General features: G+C 38.0%; 1 protein-coding gene across 3 annotated transcripts in view; it reads right to left on the minus strand.

Annotated features, from left to right (window-relative positions):
* The window catches only part of PLEKHH2 (pleckstrin homology, MyTH4 and FERM domain containing H2), a 101,738-nt gene that overhangs the window by 37,281 nt on the left and 43,183 nt on the right, over positions 1-21,274 (minus strand). For 2 of the 3 annotated variants that reach the window (XM_046662978.1, XM_046662976.1), the window contains exons 9-17: positions 18,854-18,929; positions 17,428-17,522; positions 16,681-16,825; positions 14,332-14,468; positions 14,115-14,225; positions 13,873-13,959; positions 12,371-12,529; positions 4,341-4,421; positions 254-433 (exon numbers count right to left, since the gene is read on the minus strand). In XM_046662978.1, coding sequence (XP_046518934.1) covers positions 254-433; positions 4,341-4,421; positions 12,371-12,529; positions 13,873-13,959; positions 14,115-14,225; positions 14,332-14,468; positions 16,681-16,825; positions 17,428-17,522; positions 18,854-18,929 — 1,071 coding nt within the window. The remainder of the gene's footprint in view (positions 1-253; positions 434-4,340; positions 4,422-12,370; positions 12,530-13,872; positions 13,960-14,114; positions 14,226-14,331; positions 14,469-16,680; positions 16,826-17,427; positions 17,523-18,853; positions 18,930-21,274) is intronic. The other variant, XM_046662977.1, reaches the window with a different exon arrangement.

The following is a 21,274-nucleotide window of genomic DNA, read 5'->3' on the forward strand; positions in this document are numbered from 1 at the left end:
GTCAATTTCCTACTGTTGAATATTTAGATGTTTACTAATTTCTCACTATAAAAAATACTGCGAAATCTAACATCTGTTAAGCAAGAAAGGGTGTATATTTTCTGTGTTTGAAATATATCAGAAATACTATGATACTAAGAATACTATGTCCAACATGTTTGTATGTAAATCTTTGATTGCACTTATGCTCATTTTAAAATTATTACCAATACTCAATAATAATAGTTTAAGTCAACCAGTAAGTCCTTAGTACCTTTTCATGCTTAGATCCAATTAGGAGGTAAGTGGGACCTTGGTCTTTGGGGTGAATCACGATGGTGTAATGTGTGGATAACAGACTTCGCCCGCTGGCTTCATAATCTTCATCTGAATCACAGGATCTGTCAACCTCTTCAACTTTAGCCTCCCAGAGTTTGATCTGACCTAAAGGAAACTAAAGTAAATGTTAGTAATTGTGAGGAAGGCACTTTCTAAACCTTTTCCTGCTACAATTTTTCATAGTCTTTTTATTCTTACCTTTATGAAGCATACCTATTTTAAACATGAATGCCTAAAGGCAGCTGGATTATCCACATTGTTACAAAAGTAGTAACCACAGGCAAAATGCCAACCGTCATATGGAAGAACAATTTGAAGACTAGACATTTAACTTTTGTGGAAAAAGCAAGAACCTTCCTGTACAGTGGTTTGGACTAAAATAACCCATTACCTAGTCAAGCAATCACGTAATTCAGTCAAAATATTCATTTGACATTTTTTCCTCTCCAGAATTGATTTGATTAAGCCATTAGATCAAAAGAACAAGCACAGATATAGTCTCAATACTATCCCTAGAAAAAGTAACAAGGGCACATGGCTGGTGTGAAAAAGTGTAATGAACTATCACCCTAAACCCCAATGAACAAGAAGTGTTCTGAGGCTATTTTTTAACATATGTAACATATCACACACACAAAAATGCCACAGTTTCTTCTATCTTAATTTAAGGGTAAGAAAGACTTCCTAAAACCGATTCACATTAAATTTTATCTACTCTTTTACTACCAAAAACAATTATATCTGCTATGTCAAATATTTAGCATATTTGTTTTAAAACTTTTGCTTTAATTAAGTACATTTATTCCAGGAAAATAAATAGCCTGCTTCAGATTTACAGCTTCTAAACTGTTCAATAAGTTTGCAACTGCAGTCTGAAAACGTTCACTGTAACTCCAAGGACATTTACCATCCTATGGTTTCATGCTCGTGCCCAGGGCTCAGTGCCTGGACACTTTCTCCAGCTACACTCACTCCCCGGGTGATCTCCTCCAAGCTCATGGCTTTAGCACCAGCGTCTGTTGGCTACTCCCAAATTTATAACTCCAGACTCACTGTCTCTCCTCAGATGTCTGATAGCATCTCCAACTTAACTTGGTAAGTCCTCCTCCACAAGCTGCTCTGCCCAGTCTTCCCCATCTCAGTTGCAGGCAACTTCACCTTTCCAGCTGTTTAGGCCAAAAACCTTGGCATCATCACTGACCCTTTTCTTTCTCTCATATCACATACGTTTTCAGTCAACAAGTCCTGTCAGAAAGACCTTCAGAATATATCCAGAATCTGGTCACTTCTCACACCTCCATGGCCACCACTAAACATGGTCAGATCTCACCTGGATTACTGTAATAGCCTCCTAACTAATGTCCTCCTTAATCCCTCAGACAGCAGCTGGAGTGTTCCTGTTAGACATAGGTTAGATCATGTCACTGCTCTGCTCAAAAACCTCCAATGGCTTCTCATCTTACTCAGAATAAAAACCAAAGTCCTTACTATCATAAGGCCCCATGTGATTTGGTCCCCATTACATCTCAGATCTCATCTCCCATTATTCTCTTCCTAAGGGACTCCAGTCTAGTTACACTCACCTTCTCTCTATTCCTCAAACACACCAGGCATGCTCCTGCCTCAGGGCCTTTGCACTTGCTCTTCCCTCTGCCTGGAATGTTCTTGCCTGAAATGTCCACATGGCTGTGCTTTTACTTCCTTCAGAACCCAATTAAAATGTCAGCTTCTTGGTGAGGTCCTACCTGGATATCTTATCTAAAATGCGCTATTATCTGCTTAATAGCTGATTAAGAGTAGATAATTTATTTAATTAAATGTGTTGTCTTTCATGAAAAACACGACTTTTTCAGCATTCAATTAATAACAGTTATTTTCTGAGTAGTTACTAGGCGCAAAGCACTATCCTGGGTACAGAATGAAGAACTTACTACTGAAGGAAAAATGCAAAATTAACTTATCTATGCTTTCAGAAAAAGAAAGGCAGTAAAACAAAAGAAAAATAATAGAGCAAAAAATTCACATTAACAAAAAGCGAGCTTTAAAAAATGAGATAAATAAAACTAATCTACTCTAACAATACATGACAAGACTATCCTAATGGTGAGCTTTAGGCATATCCAATCATATGAAAATCAAGGTTCCATCCACCCCAATATTTAAAGATGATTATTCCTTTTACCAAAGGATTCACCATGGCTCCACAGACAGTGAAAAGACGTAGTACTTTTAAGTATTTTGACTAAAGGTAAAAAAAAGACACTTATCAAGATAGAAAACAAATTGTTTCTGAAACTTCTATAGCACAAAATGAAGTAGGCCTGTACCGATTCACACGCATTCTCAATACTTTTCCAGTAATTAGAGTGGATTTCTGCTCATCTGTCTCCCTTCTTCTGATGTGTTTCTTCTGCGACCAATGCTATCCATTTTTATTAAATTATTATTATTATTCTTTTTGGTCAGAACATGTAAATTCTACTCTCAGCGAATTTTAAATTATTTTTCTATTTATAAAACACATGCTAATTATAGAAACTTGCTAAGTATAGAAAGGTATAAAAAAAAGAAAAAGAAAAAAATCACCCATAATTCTACATCACAGATAATTACTCGACATTTTGGGATAGTTCTTTCTGAATTTTATGCTATGCATATTTTTACATAGATGCGGCAGACTGAGAATTATAAACTCAGCATCCCAACCATCCTCTTCCAAAGTCTCCCCGTAACTGCAGAAGAGAAGTTAGGAACTATGGTTGTCAGAATCCCCTTCCCTGTGTAGTTCCAAGTTAGAGTTTGCATACGAGAGAATCTGCGAGAGGCGGAAGGGGAGGGTGGAAGCGAAGTCGTTCTCCTCCTGAGACAGCTGCAGCCAGATGCCTGGACTGCTGTGAGAGTCCAGAGGCCTCCCAGTAAACTGCCGAGGACCAGCTGCTTCAGTGCCGTGGGCTCAGATGTCAGTGTTGACTTCTTGGACCTTCAGAGACGGCTTCTTTGACCTCTATTCCCCCAACGTTTCTAAAAGTTATGTAACACGTCCCTAATTCTATATTGAAACTGTTCTACTTGGAATACATGGAGTGGCTTCTGTTTTCCTGACTGATAACTGAGTTAGGATTATGCTGAATATACAATTTTGTATTGTGCTTATTAATGTAGCATTTTTATATGAGCATTTTCCCACGTTACTTCAGAGGCATTGTTTTTAATGGCTGCACACTGTTAATTCCCATCCCATGAACAATACTGAGAAATGGCATGCATTTTAAACACGGCTAGTCAGGACGGAGAGTGCGGTCTGTGAAAATGGAGCAGAGAAATACTAACCGGCCCATGTGGTCACTGGACCAAGAAGTTTAGTCTCATTAACACAGTAATCAGCCACTGGCTGCTATACTGTGGAGCTGGCATCATTGTTTTATGCAAGTACGCTTGGTCCATATTAGTTCAATTTTTATAGTTTCAGAATCCAAAGGTGACATGCAGTACCCATGATAATTAGGCACATATTTGACCTTTGGAAGATATCCCATCTTTTATTCTGGAAGTGAAGACAACTCAAGTTCTTCTGGGGAGGAGATCAGTTTAAAAATGAACCAACAGGATATAAATAGGTAGATGGTCAGATAGATAAGTGGTATCTCAGGATCTGAGGGCCTGGGACAGGACTGGATGCTTTTTCCTCCCCAGCTCTTCTTTCCTAGCTCGCTCTTCCCTTCATTCAACTTTATCTAGTCTGTCAGACCTAGAAAATATGAGAAACTGATGGTTGGGAGTGGCATGGGGAAGACTTTTCTCTTCTAGGTCTTAGAAGATGCATTAATTAAAAGTTGCTCAGTCTTATAATCAAGAATCAAGAGCCTTGTAGGTATGAATTTTTATGCAATAAATTTTATGCAAATTTTCAACCATATCAAAAATTCTAAAGTTTTGGCTGCAACAGAAGAGTGAAACAGAAAACTCGAAGCCACAACAAACAAAAATTTCCTTTAATTAGCATATTAAAAGTACATACATACCTTATCTTCTTGACTACGAAAATAATATAAGGTTTTTCCTATAAGTGTGCACCAGACTCTCTTGGAGTAGCCATGTTTTACCTGAAATCATATTTGAAAGAATTACAAATGTAGTTCAGAATTCTGATACCATGGAGTACAGCTTATACTCTCTATCTGAAGCTGCGCAGGTAAAGTTTGCTCAAGGTATAAGTGATATTCCAACTAGACTGTCCAAACGCTGTTTAAAATTTACCTGCTAGAGTAGTGGCATGGCTTGTTTTGCTTTGGTGCTCACCATTCAACACTTAACAAACATTTACTATATGTCAGGTACTACGCCTAGGACTGAGGATTCAAAGAAGCCAGTTTCATAAGTAAGTATACTTCATAGTTTCCATATTTTACAGATTTCCAATACCCCTGTAGCTCTCTGAGTGAACACTCTAATGTCATAAATGAGAAGATTAAAACCTAAGAATTCTAGTGATTTCCAAAATGTAAAAGATTCCCTCATTCAAAACATTTGATGCCTTCTCCTGAAAGATTCATACAAAATGATAAAATAATATTAAAGCTATTATGATATATTGAGTACTTCCTATATGTCAGGAACTATGTTAAGTGACTGGGACAGAATTTGAATCTAGCTCTCGACTTTGAATAGTCAAAGACTGGTCTAGGCCCTGGGGATATGGGTACGAATAAGACAGTCTCCCTCATCAAGGAGCTCATCGCCTTGTGAGGAAGACAGACAAGTAACCCAGCAGTATGCTATATACTTTCATTAAGAACACAAAGAGTTTACACTTATATGCATTTTTTGTGGAAGACATTTTACCAAAATTTTTACTGAGTACTGTGCATGTCATCATTTGGTGGCTTTATGAAGATCCTTACTGTGAGTTCCTCCCTTGCCTAGTCCTGCCCAGGTATGGGCAATGAAGATCTTTGCCAGAGAGTCCCAGCTACGCTCTTAAGCTTAGAAAAACACCAAGAACCCGTTCTTGTCAGTGGGTAAGATTTACTTTAAGCCCTATTGTCCCAGCCCTAGAATGCAGTGTGCCTGGTTGAGCTTGCCCTATAATTCTACTACCCCGGCAGCCTTGTCAACTTCTGCCTGGAGGCCAGGCCTTCACTTGCAATAGAGTGGGCTTCAATCTGGAGAAGCCCATTGCCTGGAAATCAAGACACTGGCAAGTAAAACTAAAGCCAAACATTCTGTTGTCATGCTTGTACATGGTAATAAATATCAAGGAGAAAAATAAAGCAGGAAAGGAGAAGGAAGTGCTTGGGGAAAGGGGGCACGTCCTACAATTTAAACTAAGGTACTCAGGAAGGCCTCACTGATGTTGCTCCTTCAAGCCCTGAACGAGGCAGAGGAGCTATGCGGTCATCTGAGAGAACACTCCGGGCAAAGGATGCAGAAGGGCCAAGGCCCTGAGATGGTGTGTGCCCGTGTGTCTGAGACTGAGCAAGTGAGGGGAGAGCTCACTGGGGAAGGGGCAGGGGGTGAGGGTGGGGGCCACGCATATTTTGCAGGGCTCCTGCAATGACTTATATTTAAATGACTTACATGTTAAATGTTCTGATAGTAATACACTGAAGAACACAAATTATCGCCACAATAGATTTTATAGCAAACAAGTTGCTACAGTGGAAAAGGCCTGGATTCTGAGGTTGAATGCACCAAAGCTTAAATTGCAGTTGTACCACCTACTCGATGGATGTCCTCAGGCAAGAGACTTAACCTCTCAGCCTCGGTGGGTAACATGGATTACTGTATACCTCACTGGGCGGGCGTGATGACCAAGGGAGAGATGCAAATAAAGGATAATAGCAGTCACTCAATAACGGCTTCCTTCCTCACTACGAACAAGGAGAAGTAAAACACATGTTTCATGTAAACCCACAAACGCAGCCAGCCTTTGGGCTTTCAAAGCTGCGGTTTAAGCAAACAAATAACTCCATCATCTAAGAGTTTGATGGATTTAGAATGCTGCTTGAGGAAAAACAAAAAAAATGTTTCATTTGGCAAGATATGTTTCAATTTAATTAAATTTAGAAACATATATTTACAGACAAATATCCTGGAAGTTTTAAATAGTTTGTTATGCAGCTTTTTTTTTTTTTTCCTCTTCTTCTTTTAAACAAACTCCAGAAAGGAGTCTCACCAAAACTGGAGCACAATGCATCTGGCTAGAGAGAGCATCCTTTTGAAATGATTTATCTTTAACATAGAACAATGGTGCCTTTGAAGAACTACAAATTAACGAAGACCTTTGTCAATTCACTGTAAAGGCTGTGTTTTAAAAACTGAGTATCTTTATATGTAAATCTGCTTATATTAGGATTTCTTACAACTCTGACTTACTCTGAAAAACTCATAATAAAAGAAATTATCCTGGAAGAATCCTCATGAAGATCTAAAGGCAATCTCAAAGCTCAAGGCTTTGCTGAACTAAATGACTGAAAGAATAATTTTTTGCCTTGCATCCGTAACAAAGGCACTTCATATCAGTTCTGTTTGAAAGTCTGAAGACAAACAGCACATCATATGCCGATTAGCTTTTGTCATCACACAAAATACAAGCTCCCAGGCTCTTCTCTCCTCTCTATTCTCATGCCTGTAGCCTTCTCCACCACAGATCCTGCCACCAGCCTTGCTGACGTCAATATCTAAGTGAAACTCTTGTGATGATAATACCCAGTATTTTTGGAGTATTTATGATGTGCCAGGTACTGTTCTAAAGCACTTTACATGCTTAAATAACTCATTTAATCCTTCCAGCACCCTGGGAGGCTGGTGCTATTATCATCCCCACTTTACAGATGAGGACACTGAGGCACAGCGTCTGTAAGTAACCACTTCAAGGTCACACAAGTGGTAAGTGTCAGAGCCAGGACTTGCGCCGGTGAGCTCTTGCCCTGACCTCTTTGCTACATCGCCTCTCTGCATCCTTAATTCACAGTTCCTTGCTCTCTTCATTTCCAACAACCTTTGCTATCCCTCCATTTTTGCCATCCATCCCCTCAGCCACACCTAGTCCTTTTTTCTTCATTGGGAACTGCTCCACTTCTGAAATTTAAATTCTACTGTCTGATTTCAACGTCCTCCCAGCTCCCTCTCTCCTTACTCACACCACTCCTATTCTTCGGCCTCATTCAAAACTTTAAGTACCCTGATCCTTCCATTTCATTCCAGTTTCTCAGTTCCCTCCTGTCTCTCTTCCTTCTCCACCAAACTTGGATCCCATGTTTGATCACAAAACAACTCTTGCTACAAGGCCTGTAGTTATGTCTCATGCCTATGCTGCTAACAAATCCACTCAACAAAACTTCACCTCCATTTGCCTTTAAGGAATTCAGTGGACAGTGTGGGAAGAAAAAGAAAGTCATGGGAGGTTTTAAGAAACAACATTAGCCATAGTTAATAATTGTTGAAACTGGGTGATGAATATATGAGGGCTTATTCTATTATTCCTTCCACTTTCCCATATGTTTGAAAATGCCTATAACAAAACATTGATTTTAAATCGTCATCTTGATAGATATGTACAAAGCAATTAAAATGTTAATTGTAGAATCTAAGTGGTGGGAATATGGGTGTTCACTGTAAAATATTCTTTCGACCTTCCTACCTATTTCAAAATTTATGTCATAAAATGTTAGAAAAAAATGTCTAGGGGCTGGCCCAGTGGCGCAGGGGTAAAGTTCGTGCACTCTGCTTCAGAGGCCCAGGGTTCGCTGGTTTGGATCCTGGGTACAGACCTACCCACTGCTTGTCAAGCCATGCTGTGGCAGGTATCCCACATAAAAAGTAGAGGAAGATGGACACAGATGTTAGCTCAGGGCCACTCCTCCTCAGCAAAAAGAGGAGGACTGGTGGTGAATGTTAGCTCAGGGCTAATCTTCCAAAAAAAAGAACAAACTGGGACTATCCTCAAATCACTACAATGTAATTCTCTTCTCCTATTTCTGGGCATCTGAAGATGTTAGAAAAAAATAATCAATATGAACTCAAATCACTAAAGTCAGGTGGGCCCTCAGTAGCACTTATCAATCCTTCTGTTTGTTCTTGGGTATATCCTACTTTCCTGATTATTTTCAATCCTTTCCCCTACTCTCCGGAAATAACTTTGTTTAATGGAATAATCTTCATCAAGAAAACAGAGGACATTAAACGTGATTTCATTCAATGCCCCACAAACTTAGAGATTCATCCTTCCTCACCTTTCTGCAGGCCCGCCCTTCCACTGTGCCTTCCCGCCACACCCAACCACCCACTTCTTCTAGACTTTGTTCAGAATCTCCCACTTCTCTCTCCTGGCTTCTTCCCCTTAATTTATAAACTCAAGTTATGCCTTTCCTATCCTAAAAAATGCCTCTCCTGACACCACCTTCCCTTCCAGCTTTATTCTTCCTCATGTGCCGGAAAGTGTGGACAGTCTTTCAAACTCAAATATTGCACTTACTCATCTCCCCTCTACTCTTCAATGCACTCAGCACTCTACCACACTTGAAACTTCTGATCACTCCCTCCTTGTCGAATGTTCCACTCCCTGGCCTCCATGACTTTCTCCAGGGTCTCTTCATACAGCCACTATGAGCCCTCACATTTTGGAAACTCCAGTGTTCCATGAACAGTCCCCTGCTCTTCCCACCCTATACATTTTCCTGGGTGATTTCTCTCACTGTCAAGGATTCAACTATCACACATATGCTGATAATTCCCCAAATCCTTCTCTCCAACTTAGCCCTCTCCTCTGAGGTACACTGCTGTTGCCACTGCCCACTGGACTTCTTCACAAACTCAAAACTTGACAAGTTCCAAAATTACCTTTTAATTATCCTAAAACTGCTCCTCTTTCCTGACCTCTTGTCATCTGGCACCACCTTTTACCCAGGCATCCTTATCTCTCCCAATTCCTAACCCTGAATTCAATCAATATAACTGAAGATTTTACCCTCTACCATTATTTAAATTCACCCTCCGCTCTCTTGCCCTGTGACCGATTCAGAGTCTTATCGTCTTCAAGAAAACCACTTCTCTAACAGGCCTTAGAACCTCCAGCTCGCCTCGTGCAAATTCATCTTCCTCTCAGCAGAATTAACATGGATATGCCCATGCCCCTGGTACAAACCCTGAAGGGTTCCACACCACTTTCAGGATGAAGAACAAAGTCCTTAACAAGACAAAAAAAGGCCCTCTGTGATTGAGCCCCTCTATCTTTCTCTCCAAAGGACTCGCGTTAGCGTGGGTGGCACTGCTTCGAGATATTGTGCCTTTGTTCATGCTGTCTCCTCGTCTGGGATATCTTCCCTGCCCACTTCCATTTGGTGTAACTAATTCCTTCTCTTCCTTGAAGACTCAGCACAGGTAAATCTTCTCTGAGAAGTTGTTTCTGATCCCACAGCTTAGGCTTCTCTGGGACCTTACTATGCATGTCAATAATAGTGCTGTGTACATATCACTATAAATATGCTTTCCCAAGAGATACAAGGCTCTCTGAGGGACGGGACAGTGGCCTTTTCATTTTAATATCCCCCAGCCCATTGCCTGGCATGTGGTAACTGCTCATTAAATTTTTGTTTTTTAAATAAATGAATTTTTATACAGAAAATGTTCTTCCGAAGCATTAAAAGTTGCAAGACTGAACATCCAGAATGGAATTAGTCAGGTTCTTAATGTTTCTGCATTTCACAATAACAACGTGACAACCTGGAAAAGCCTCCTCCCCTCCTAAGTATTCAAATGCTGTTCTACAGTATCTCAAACTGTAGCCTGAACGTGAGCTCAGAACGAGTCATCAGAATAACTGAGGAAGCTGTTCTCCTAAAGGCTGTGAGGGTGAAAACACGGGGGTGGACAAGCCTTCACAACTGGTAACAAGGAAACCTAGTTAGCACCCTGTCTATAAACACTAATGGTTTAGTCATCTGATAATCACATCAACTTATTCAAAATGCAATTGCGAGATGGAAAGCAGGGAATAGCAGAAATTGACGAGCCAGGTCAATCAATTAAAAACAAGCAAACAAACAAAAAAACTAATTGTAGGAGAAGCAACAAACCCTTAGCCATGAGATCACATTAAAATCTAAGGGTTTGAGGGGCTGGCCTTGTGGCCGAGTGGTTAAGTTCGTGCGCTCCGCTGCAGGCAGCCCAGTGTTTCATTGGTTCGAATCCTGGGCGGGGACATGGCACTGCTCATCAAACCACGCTGAGGCAGCGTCCCACATGCCACAACTAGAAGGACCCACAACGAAGAATATACAACTATGTACCGGGGGGCTTTGGGGAGAAAAAGGAAAAAATAAAATCTTTAAAAAAAAAAAAACTAAGGGTTTGAGATACACCATCCTTGAAATAGGAGGACAACTAGTTATTACGAATTATAGTAAGAATGTGATTCAAAGCAGCACTGTGTTCACTGGAAAATACAGGGAGTTCTCCAACCCATCAGGAACTGAAAAAAAATGTTCATGGTAATGTACTATTTGAATGTATTGGTGAAGTTTTTTCTCTTATTTTTAGAACACTGGTCCGTCTTTGTAAATATTACTGAAGAGCACTCACTTACATTCCCACATTAATATTATGAATAAATTACATGGTGGTATAGCTCATCAACATCTAGATTTTTTACTTCTTACATAAACAAAGCACATGACTGACTACGTAGAGGTTATTTTTGTATATAATATTTTGTGTGTAAATATTTTATTGTATTTTTCTAAAAGTGACCATTTGAACTTTTTAAAATTTAAAAATATCTATCTTAGCACAAATCAATACTTATTCTAAAAAAGTCAGAAAACAGAACTAAGCAAAAATAAAATAAAACCACACAGAGATAAACAATATAACTTGGTATATTTCCCACTCAGAAATTTTTCTATGAAAATGTTTAACAAAAATGGCATAATACTGCACTCTATTTATTTTATCACCTAGCAATACATCATAATATATTTCTATAACATTAAATATTCTTTTACAACATTTCAAATGACTACATAGTAAAGCATTATCTGATTTTATACAAATATTTATTTAAGCTATCCCCTGCTCTACATCTAAGTTGATCCCAATTTTTCTTTGTTGTAAACCATGCCATGCAAGTAACCTTTCTGGGGTAATGTAAATGTTCTATATCTTGATAGAGTGACAGTAAACATCTGTCGAAATTCATCAAACCCTACCCTTAAGATCTGCATTTCAGTGTATGTTAATTATATCTCATTTTTTTTAAATAGGGAAGAAAATAAGCCATGCTCTGATGGACATGCTTATACTTAAATCTTTTGGAAATTAAGACCATTTCCTAAGCATCAATTTCTTGGACTGAGATTGCTGAATCAAAGGGTATGTATATACATATCTTTAAAACATTTAATATTCATTCATTCATTTGTTCATCCAAAAATATTTAACGAAACATATAAAGAGTAAACACCTTGGCCAAGACATTATCAAATTGCCTTCTAGAGTAATACTCTCACTAGCAGACTTCTTAATTTGTGTCAATACTGCATTTCATAATTTCTTGAAAATGTCCTTCCTTTGACCAGATTTTTAAAAATACCGATTATTTCAAGTTTTGCTTTTTAAGAAAGTTATCAATGATGGTAAACGTTTTTCCATATGCTTCCCGATCATATGTATCTTCTTATCTCCACCAGCCCTACTTCTCTCCCATGGTGTCCTCTGTTCCTTTCCCCTGTTGGTATTTATCCTTTACTTACTAATTAGAAAAGGCTTGTTTTTCACATGTTTCAAACACCTTCTCAAAGCTTTTCAGCTGTCTTTTAAAAATTTTGCTTAGAGAACTTTTGATAGTAAGAATACACATTTTTATGTATAGTAGCCAAATTTGTCATTTTCCATCTTTGTGGTTTTTATCCTTGGTATCATACTTAAAACACCCTTCCCCACCCCAAGATAACATAAATATTCAAGATATATATTTTCAGACACCCACATTTCATGATCAGTGGGGCTAATTCTGTAGTTGCCTGAGACACCGCCTTGCACATCAAGTTCTAACCTTAGTGAGCAATCCCTTCACCACCGGTTTGCCCTCGGGTTGCAGGAAAAGCGGGTTGGCAGCTTGTACTCGAAGAACATTCTGTAACACTTTAATCCACTCCTCCAATATATTAGGAGAATCTGCAGTCAGATAGTATGTGTGTTTCTCAGTGGTCAACTAAAATGGGGTGAGAAAGAGATAGGAAAGGAAACTGAAGATTTAGGATTATTAGCATTTTCCTGTTCATGCTCTAAATGTCACTACTTAACATGGAAATAAACATGCTAAACCTTGAATCCTAGGTTCTAAATAAACGACTCTGTAAATAATTTGGCATATTTTAACCACTTTGTGAGAATTACAATAATTCACTTTTTGTTGAAATATAGTTTTTTCACTTCAGTTTACTTTAAAACTTTTCATAGCATTAAACATTTGGGTCATGACTTTTTATCTTGTTTACTCATCACATTCTCCTTTTCTCTCTTAAATGTGCTGCAGGCCCCTGGTTGTTGAAATGAGGAGCAGAATGAATGGAAACTCTAATAAAATAACAGATTTTTAGCAAATAAAGCAGAATTATTTGTTATAGAAATGAAGAAACCGATTATAAATAAAATAAGAAGGCTCCTTGCATATAACAAGAGAAGTTCTTGGAACCAACATGTGAACAGATATTATGAACTCACAATTTTTCAGTCTCAAATTAATCACATTTCAAATTTTCTAAATATTTCAGAAGCTTACAAATGATTCTTATCTGCCATGCTCCAAGATAAAGCTTTCTCTGATTTTCCTTTCTACATTTTTAGGTAATTCTCAGATCTTATCTACTGGAAATATTGGTTATGTATCTTTCTGATAAATGTTGTATTCCACCCTCCAAAGGAGCAAGACAAGAAAATAATGATTATTAAAGGCATTTCAGAAATAAAGTGTCTGAATTTAAATCACATATACCGAACTATCTGAACAGCCTGCATTTAAATTTAACAGGTTTCTGCCAAGACTGGCCTTATGTGTGGGTGAAATAGTCAGCAGCTACCTCTATGGGGGCCTTGGTGGGAACCAGAACAGCCCCTCTGCTCACCAGTGTCTTTCCCTCTTATGTGTCACAGCATCTGAAGTTCATAAAAGAACTGCCATTTTCTGGCTCTGTATTAAAATGCAAACTCTCCTGAATTTAATAATATATTAAATTACTTACCTTATTGGGAATTCATTTATCAGATAACCCTCTCCTAAAACAGTTATACAGTTTGCAAGCTGAGACCAGCTGAGAGATTAAGTATAAGGAAAGAACAGTGTAAGGGATAAAGGGCAAAGAAAGCATAGTGGGAAGTTACTCAATACAAACTTAGCTTTCTTATAGTTTTAACCAAGAAGTCCTGGCATTTCACACATTTTTGAAGCATCAAACTGACTCCAAATTGAATAAAGAAACATTGAACCACCCAGTCTCCTCTCCATTAGCTTGGAGAATTGAGTTTTCATGACACAAAAAAGAAAATTAAAAGTACCTGAACTGTTTGTTTGTTATCTCCTCTTAAAATACTGCAGGATGCACTAAGTTCAATATGGCCCTGGGGTTTTCTAATCACATCACTCTGTAGGAAAGGAAGAGAACCAAATGCAAAGTGATTACCTGTAATAGTAAGAAATGCTTTGTATAATTAATTGCATTGCAAGGAGGAAAATCAGTCAGGAGGCTGATTTATAGTTTGCAGAATTCAGTTCCAAATAGCAAGCACTTTCCACTCACCGGAGACTTGTAGTACAGTAATTCACCACCTTTAAGAACAAACCATCTCCGCTTCCAAGTCTTGACTTTACCACTCATTTTTAATAAATAGCCAGATTTTTCCAGTGGTTCCTAATTAAAAAGAAACATTTAAAAAAAAATATTGAGTTTTTCTTTTGGAGGCTCAGACTAACAGATTCATTTATGTTTAAAAAGAAAAACCTGATTCAGTGTTTACATTTTTCCCATTATCACTGGAAGACGAGCAAGTTTTAGGGAGCTTCTGCTCAGGCTGTGAGTACTCTGTGTCTGTGGAGTAAGCATCTGGGGGAATAGCATAATCACTTTCAGAAGCCACAGAAGAGAGAGACACACCTAGATGAATAAAGAAATAAATCAAGTCAATAGTTAATAATTGGGTGGTCCAAATGCCAGCTAGGAGTTCTCCTAAGCAATACAGTTATTCCTAACCCATCAGCCTGCCTAGACCAGATTCATTCTCATGCCTTTGGCCATGGAGAACTTTTAAAGCAGGAAACAGAACTAAAGGGTAAGGACTATCACGCAAATCTCCAAGGAAGTCAAGGGAACATACGTTATATTTTAATATGATTAGAAGCACAGCTACTTTTACATATATAAAATGTATGCAATAGCCTAATAATGTACCTCTTATTAAGGGTTAAAAATATGTGTATTTACATATTGATACATAGGCAAACAAATGTTAATCTTAATTCATCAAGATTTGCACAATCACATTTTAAATCACTTAATGTTTGTAATCATTTTCAAAGTAATTCGCATGAAAAAATCTCCACAATTTCAGTAGTATTTTTCATGTAAGTCCAATATTACTAGTTTATAGATTTTAAAAATCTTTCGTAAAAGAGAAGCAATAAGACCTAAAGATATAAACAGACTATTTCACTTGCCAGCAGTCATAAAGCAAAATTCAAGAGAACATTTTCACAATAATTCACTTGCCTTTTTAGAAAATACTCGCAAGTTGCAAGCCACATTTGGGAGGGTCAGTGTAACTGGAGATTTTGAATACATTAAATAAAATCAATGACTTAGGTTATTATTCATTACAGTATCTGGCAATTTTTTAAAGTGTTCATTAACATTTAAGGAACATATTAGGACAATGTCACTATATCATTATTCTTATTTATTTGGCAAAGACAAGTAACGGTTGTGATAATAGTAATGTTTTCCATTTTTCATAGAATAACAAAAATTTAGATCTATAAAAGATCTCAGAGATCATTCTAGTTGATGCCCTCATTCTCTAAGGAGACTAAGGCCTGGAGACTCAAGGATTTGTCCACAAACAGCTGGGCAGGGGCAGCACTGGAGCGCAAATCTCAGGCTCCCCAGGGCCAGTGTGCTAGGCAGTACCTGGGCTGCTAGGGAGAGAGCAGACAAGAAAACAGAACATTTCTGCCCTCATGGAACGTAGATTCTAGTTGGAGGAGACAGACAAAAAACAGGCAGTAAGAGCTATGGAAAAATAAAACATAGAGCACACTACAGGGCCTAAAAAGAGCCAGCAGTTGGAGAAGGGCAAAGGACGGCAGTTTGAATGGTGTGGTCAGGGTAGATCTCACTGAGAAGGCAGCGATTGAGCAAAGCATTGAAGGAGATGCCGGAGTGAGTCACATAGACATCCGCAGGAGGAATACCACGTAGACGTTTGGAAACAACCAGTGCAAAAGTCCTGAAATAAAAGCATGCCTGGCATGTACTAGAAACAGGAAGAAGGTCACGTGGCCAGAGCCAAGGAGGAGATGAGATCAAAGACATAAAAGAATCATGTAACACCTTACAGCTATTATGAATCCTTGAAATGTTTTGAGCACAAGTGTGATGTAACCTGATTCTGGCTGTCCGGGGACAAGGTAGGAGAAAAAAGAGCAGTGGAAGCCCAAAATATTAAACCTATGAAAGCTGAGCAGCTCCAGTTGAAGCTGAGGGGTTGGGTGGCACCTAGGGGTTCCACAGAACATGGTTTGAAAACCAACAGACAGACCATGCTGTATTAAAGGCTTCTGTAACATACAGAAGTCATTTGTGTGATTCTCTCTCTCTGTAACCTCTACCTATGCCAAAACTTTCTTAAAAATCCACTAAAAATCATAGTCATGTCCAAAGTAAAGTTTTTGTTGGTTTCCATCTTAATATCAGATTAACCACCAAATTTTTAGGTGTATTTTCTGCCATTGAGCAGTGTAACAAATTTAGCTGAGATAAGTTTATCCCATAAGTTATCCAAAATGCCACACAGTAACTATAGAAGAGAAATGTAATTTTGGCCAATTATCTCACTTTATTCCCATGATAGAGTGACCTCTCTCTAACAGAGAAGATAAGGTTAAAAAAAATAAAAGACTATGCACTTGTCTGGAATCATGAAGAAAATCAGACTGGAATACAAGTATCTTAGTCCTAGGCTAATTCTCTTTTCACTATGGTTTGAAGCAAGTACTTTGATTTTTTTTTTAATCCCATCACAGAGATAAAACTCCCATGAAATATTCTGAATTATTTGGAGGGGTCTTGTATGCCTGAGGCTTTCCCTCACCTCGTTTCATGGCCCTGGGGCTGCCTGGCCCACTCCGACTGCGCGTGTCTGACTCCGAAGTCCGGGAGCTGGATCTGGAACTATCTTCTTCCTCGGACCCAGAGGAGTCATCCAGGAACGGGCTGCTGCTTATTTGGGTCGCCTTCTAAGGAAAAGCAGATCAGCCTCCCTGTGTCCATCTCTAAGGTCACCTCTCTCTTTAGATATAGAATGTTTTACCAGAAGAAGTCATGGAATAAGATTTCTTTTAAAGGAATACAAGAATATACTTTTTGATTACCGAAGTCATGTCATATCCCAAATTCTAATTAGCAAGGCATTTGTCAATTATAAAAGATTCCTGAAAACGTAAGGCCATTGATATCTGACAATACATATTTTAATTAAGTACCTCAAGCAAGGAACAGGAACCCTGGCAGTGATACAAAAACCTTTCCAAATTAGGAGTTTTCCTTACATCATTAATAATACGTTTCTTTTAAACAATCAGCCATGGAGGGGGTGGAGAATCACACGAGACATAACAAAAATGGACTCGGACTTCTAATACTCTGATACGAATAAATATCTTCTCCAGATCTTTCCATTTTTTCTCTTTTTATGATATATTAGTGTGAACTTTTAAAACTCCCTATAAAGGGAGAGTCTGTGTGAAATGTCAAGCACGGAACCCGGAGCTTGAATAAACAGTTTTCTTGATCCATCATGAAGAGAACCATGTGTTTAACAGTAAGAACAATGAGTTACCCCTTTCAAAGTCGTGTACACTGGGGTTGTCATATTCTTGTATATCAGAGATGTATAAAGTCCTGATGTGGTATATGAAAGCACTGCAACAGAATCTGAAACAGAAAACAAAAGGATTACAATTTTTAAAAACCCTTCTAACTAGCACTTAGGTCTATTTCTTATGAATGTGAATTAGCAAAATTTCCAACTGAAGAGAAATTGGATTAACACACATGATTATTCATTGTAAGGTATCTTTTAAGAATTATGGCACTTGCAGGTTTAATTATACACTCTCTTAGATGGTTCATCATTTTCCTCCTGAAGGCTAGTTCCCCAATTAGATTGTAAGCTCTTTGGAGGAAGGATCATAGCTTTTATTTCTTTGGCCTCTCCATCCAGCTCAGGCTGGGCAGAAATGAGCACAAACACCTGCTGACTGAGTCAATGAGCAGTACCCTACGAAAATACTCTCTGATCATTCATAGCTATATTACTGACACAGTGTTAAAACATAACCAGGTGAAGCTCATGTTGAAAAGTTAGAATATATTTCCTGAATGGTACGAATAGAAGATAGCTGAAAAGGACTAGAACATCCATGGTTGCCTCTTAAGATATGGATTAGGTTAGGGAGGGAGTTGGTAAAAGGAACCACGGAAAATTTCTCTTTTTATTCCAGACAGTTCTCTGTTGTTTAGTTTTATTTTTCATAATGGACACGCATTGCTTCTATAACAATGTTTTGAAGAAAAAAAGAAAGGAGGAATGTATTTTAAACTCTAGAAAAAGAGGACATAGAGACCAATATTTTTATAATTTTAAACAGCTTAAACTCCACAGTTTCTTCGCTTTAGCCTCTTTCAGGGAACAACATAATGAGGTTCTCTCTACATGAGAGCTGAGCATACATGTGCCTGTATACTAAGTAACACGATTCTCAATTTTAAAATATAAATCAGGAAGCTTAGAAATCATTTTCTGAAAGTGCATAATTCTATTTATTCCAATGACTTTAGACATTTAGGAAGTTCTTGGCTAGTGAAATGGCAATACAAAAATCACTTATTTTTTTTAAACATTTTTTTATTGTAGTAAAAAACATAAAATTTGCCATCTTAGCCATCTTTAAGTGTATAGTTCAGTTAGTGTTAAGGATATTCACATTGTTGTGAATCAGATCTCTACAACTTTTTTATCTTGCAAATTTGAATCTCTATATTCATTCACCAACTACTCCCCCCTCCACCCCCTACCCCACCCCACCTCCCCCCCGCAGTCTCTAGTAACCACCACCCTACTTCCTGTTTCTATGAATTTGTATACTTTAGATACCTTTAGATATAAGTGGAATCATACAGTATTTGTCTTTGTGTGACTGCTTATTTCACTTAGCATAATGTCCTCAAGGTTCGTCCATGTTGTAGCATGCAAAATCACTTACTTTTATTAACATTCTCCATATTGAAGGCCTCAGACATTCGAATGCCTGATTTGGCTACAGCATAAATTCTGCTCTCCTAATGTAAAAGAGAAATTTAAACTGGATATTTAAAGCAAAGAAATGATTACTTTCAATACACATGTTTTTCATTTGTTCTTCATTTAATATTCACCAGAGTATAGCATTATTATAAAATTGTCATCAGTGCCAACTAAAATATGCCTGTGAATAGCTTTGCAGAAATTTTTCCCTCCATTATACACTCCACTATTATCTTTGCTCCCAAATTTTTGCTTGGTGTTTTAAATTCTTTTGAGGAGATACAAAAAAAGTAACAGAAAGCTTATTCACAATCACTGACTATACCTAAATACCACCTTTAATATTCTATCATTCTAGAACATGGTTAAAGAAAAAAAAGGGAAAACCCTGAATGGCTGCAACACAAAGCCAGAAACCATTCATAATCATTGACTACACATAAATATTACCTGTAACATTCTACCATTCTAGAATATGGTTAAAGAAAAAATAAAGAATATTTCAATGAAGTAGAAGAAATACCTGAGGTCAAATAACAAATGAATTTGAGAATTGCAATGAAATTTATAATATTATCTTGTTCCAAAAGTAGGTTGTTATTTTGCTTTCTCTTCTTCTCTAAGAGAGATCTCTGAAATGGGTACCGGAAAGGCTATTATCCTGGCCACCTGTGAGAAAAGGGACTCCAGGTTGTTCCTAATGCATAGATCACCATGTCCTGAACTCTAATGCGTCTAACCTGGACACAACTGTCTGGACCACGGCATAGAGTGCAACGAAGGCAGTCCTCTTCAGGTCTGTGCTAGCCAGTGGCCTATGAGATAACAGGCATGAGATCTCCAACTATCCGAGACACTTTAGATGGAAGAGTGGCTGACTGAACAAATCAGAGGCAGTTTCTTTGAGAGCGTGATTATGAGATACACAAAGACAAACAGCAATGGGGTCAGAACAGAAAGACATAAAAATAAGGCAAAGAGCAGGAGATGTGAGGCAGTTAGAGGCTGTGAGAGGGTGGAGGAGAACAGTCAGTAGTAGTAAAAGAGAATCAGTGTAGACAGAGAGGACAAGCTGAGCCACTGGACAAGGGCAATGGGTGTCACCTGTTTCTAAGGTGCTGGCTATCAGGGGTGCTGCTATAATGTCCTGTTGTCCCACTAGAGTGACTATTGTGTTTTGAATGATATTCGAGTTCAATAAAAATGAGCTATGCCTTAATATAAACCCTCAAAGATCCTTAAAATAAACTCTCATAAATTGAGGTAACTAGAATACATCTCTTTTCTTTGAAACCTGAAAATACCTAACAAACAGAAATAAAACCTCAAGCTTGGCCAGCCTGCTAGAAGGCTTTTGAAAAGCAATACTACTTTTTCGGGACTGAATAGCTTCGAAAGATGAGGAAAAGAGAGAAAGGCAAAAAAAGTAGTAAAAAGGGTTTGCCAAATAAAACAAACTTGAAAGCCTAACCTAAATCTCTGGAAATCTCAACATAATAAAAGAAGCAAAACTTCAACTCCTCACTGCCTAAAGGGGAACACAAGTGGAATTCCAGAGATTCACATGCCAATAACGTCTACTTTTTTAACGCTATTCAGAATTTAGTAATAAATTGCAGACGGGTTCATGTGCAATGAAATGTTCTTTTGAAAGTAAATAAGAGCAGATACATCTCAAAGTCTGAATTTATACTAGGAAAACACAGTTGCCTTAATTTACTTAAAATTGCATTAGTCTCTAAATAAAAAAATAAGAATAACAGAACATGACTCCAAAAACCAAAAAATCCTGCAATCCAGATGTTTCTCTGGAGGTCAAAGGTTAAATTATGTCAATATGTAAAGGAAAACTTAAATCTACAAAACAGATGATTTCACATTGTTTCAAATATAGGAAGACTTTTTTTTTTTTAATCTAGCGATTCCTAAGAAGAATCACACAACTGATGGGTTAATTATTGTATTAATGGTTAATGTTTCAACGGAAGAAATTTCAATCTATGCTAGATACATAGGAAGATGCTTTTGGTTAAAGCAATGGGTTTATAAGCTCATGAAGAGTAAAATTAAATTTCTGTCAAAGCCAATCAAGTAAATGGTTAAGTTCAAAAACTGATGACCAATAAAAGTTAAGTGTCCTGGTCCAGAATTCACCCAAAAAATATTACAGTTAGGAGGAATCTTTCTTCCCCACCCCTGATGTTTCCTTCCATGTGGAAGGAGGTCCAGTAATGGAACACTCCTGATCTGTCTCCAAGGATTCACTTTCTCCTCCCCACAGAGGAGGAGCAGCTTAATGTGCCTGCTAAGTTTGGAAAGACAAACGAGACAGGCAGATCACAGCACCTTTCTCTCTTCTTTTTCTTGAGAAGTAGCTGCC

Source organism: Equus quagga, chromosome 5 (assembly GCF_021613505.1).
Source record: "Equus quagga isolate Etosha38 chromosome 5, UCLA_HA_Equagga_1.0, whole genome shotgun sequence".
In the NCBI taxonomy this organism is placed as follows: Eukaryota; Metazoa; Chordata; class Mammalia; order Perissodactyla; family Equidae; genus Equus; species Equus quagga.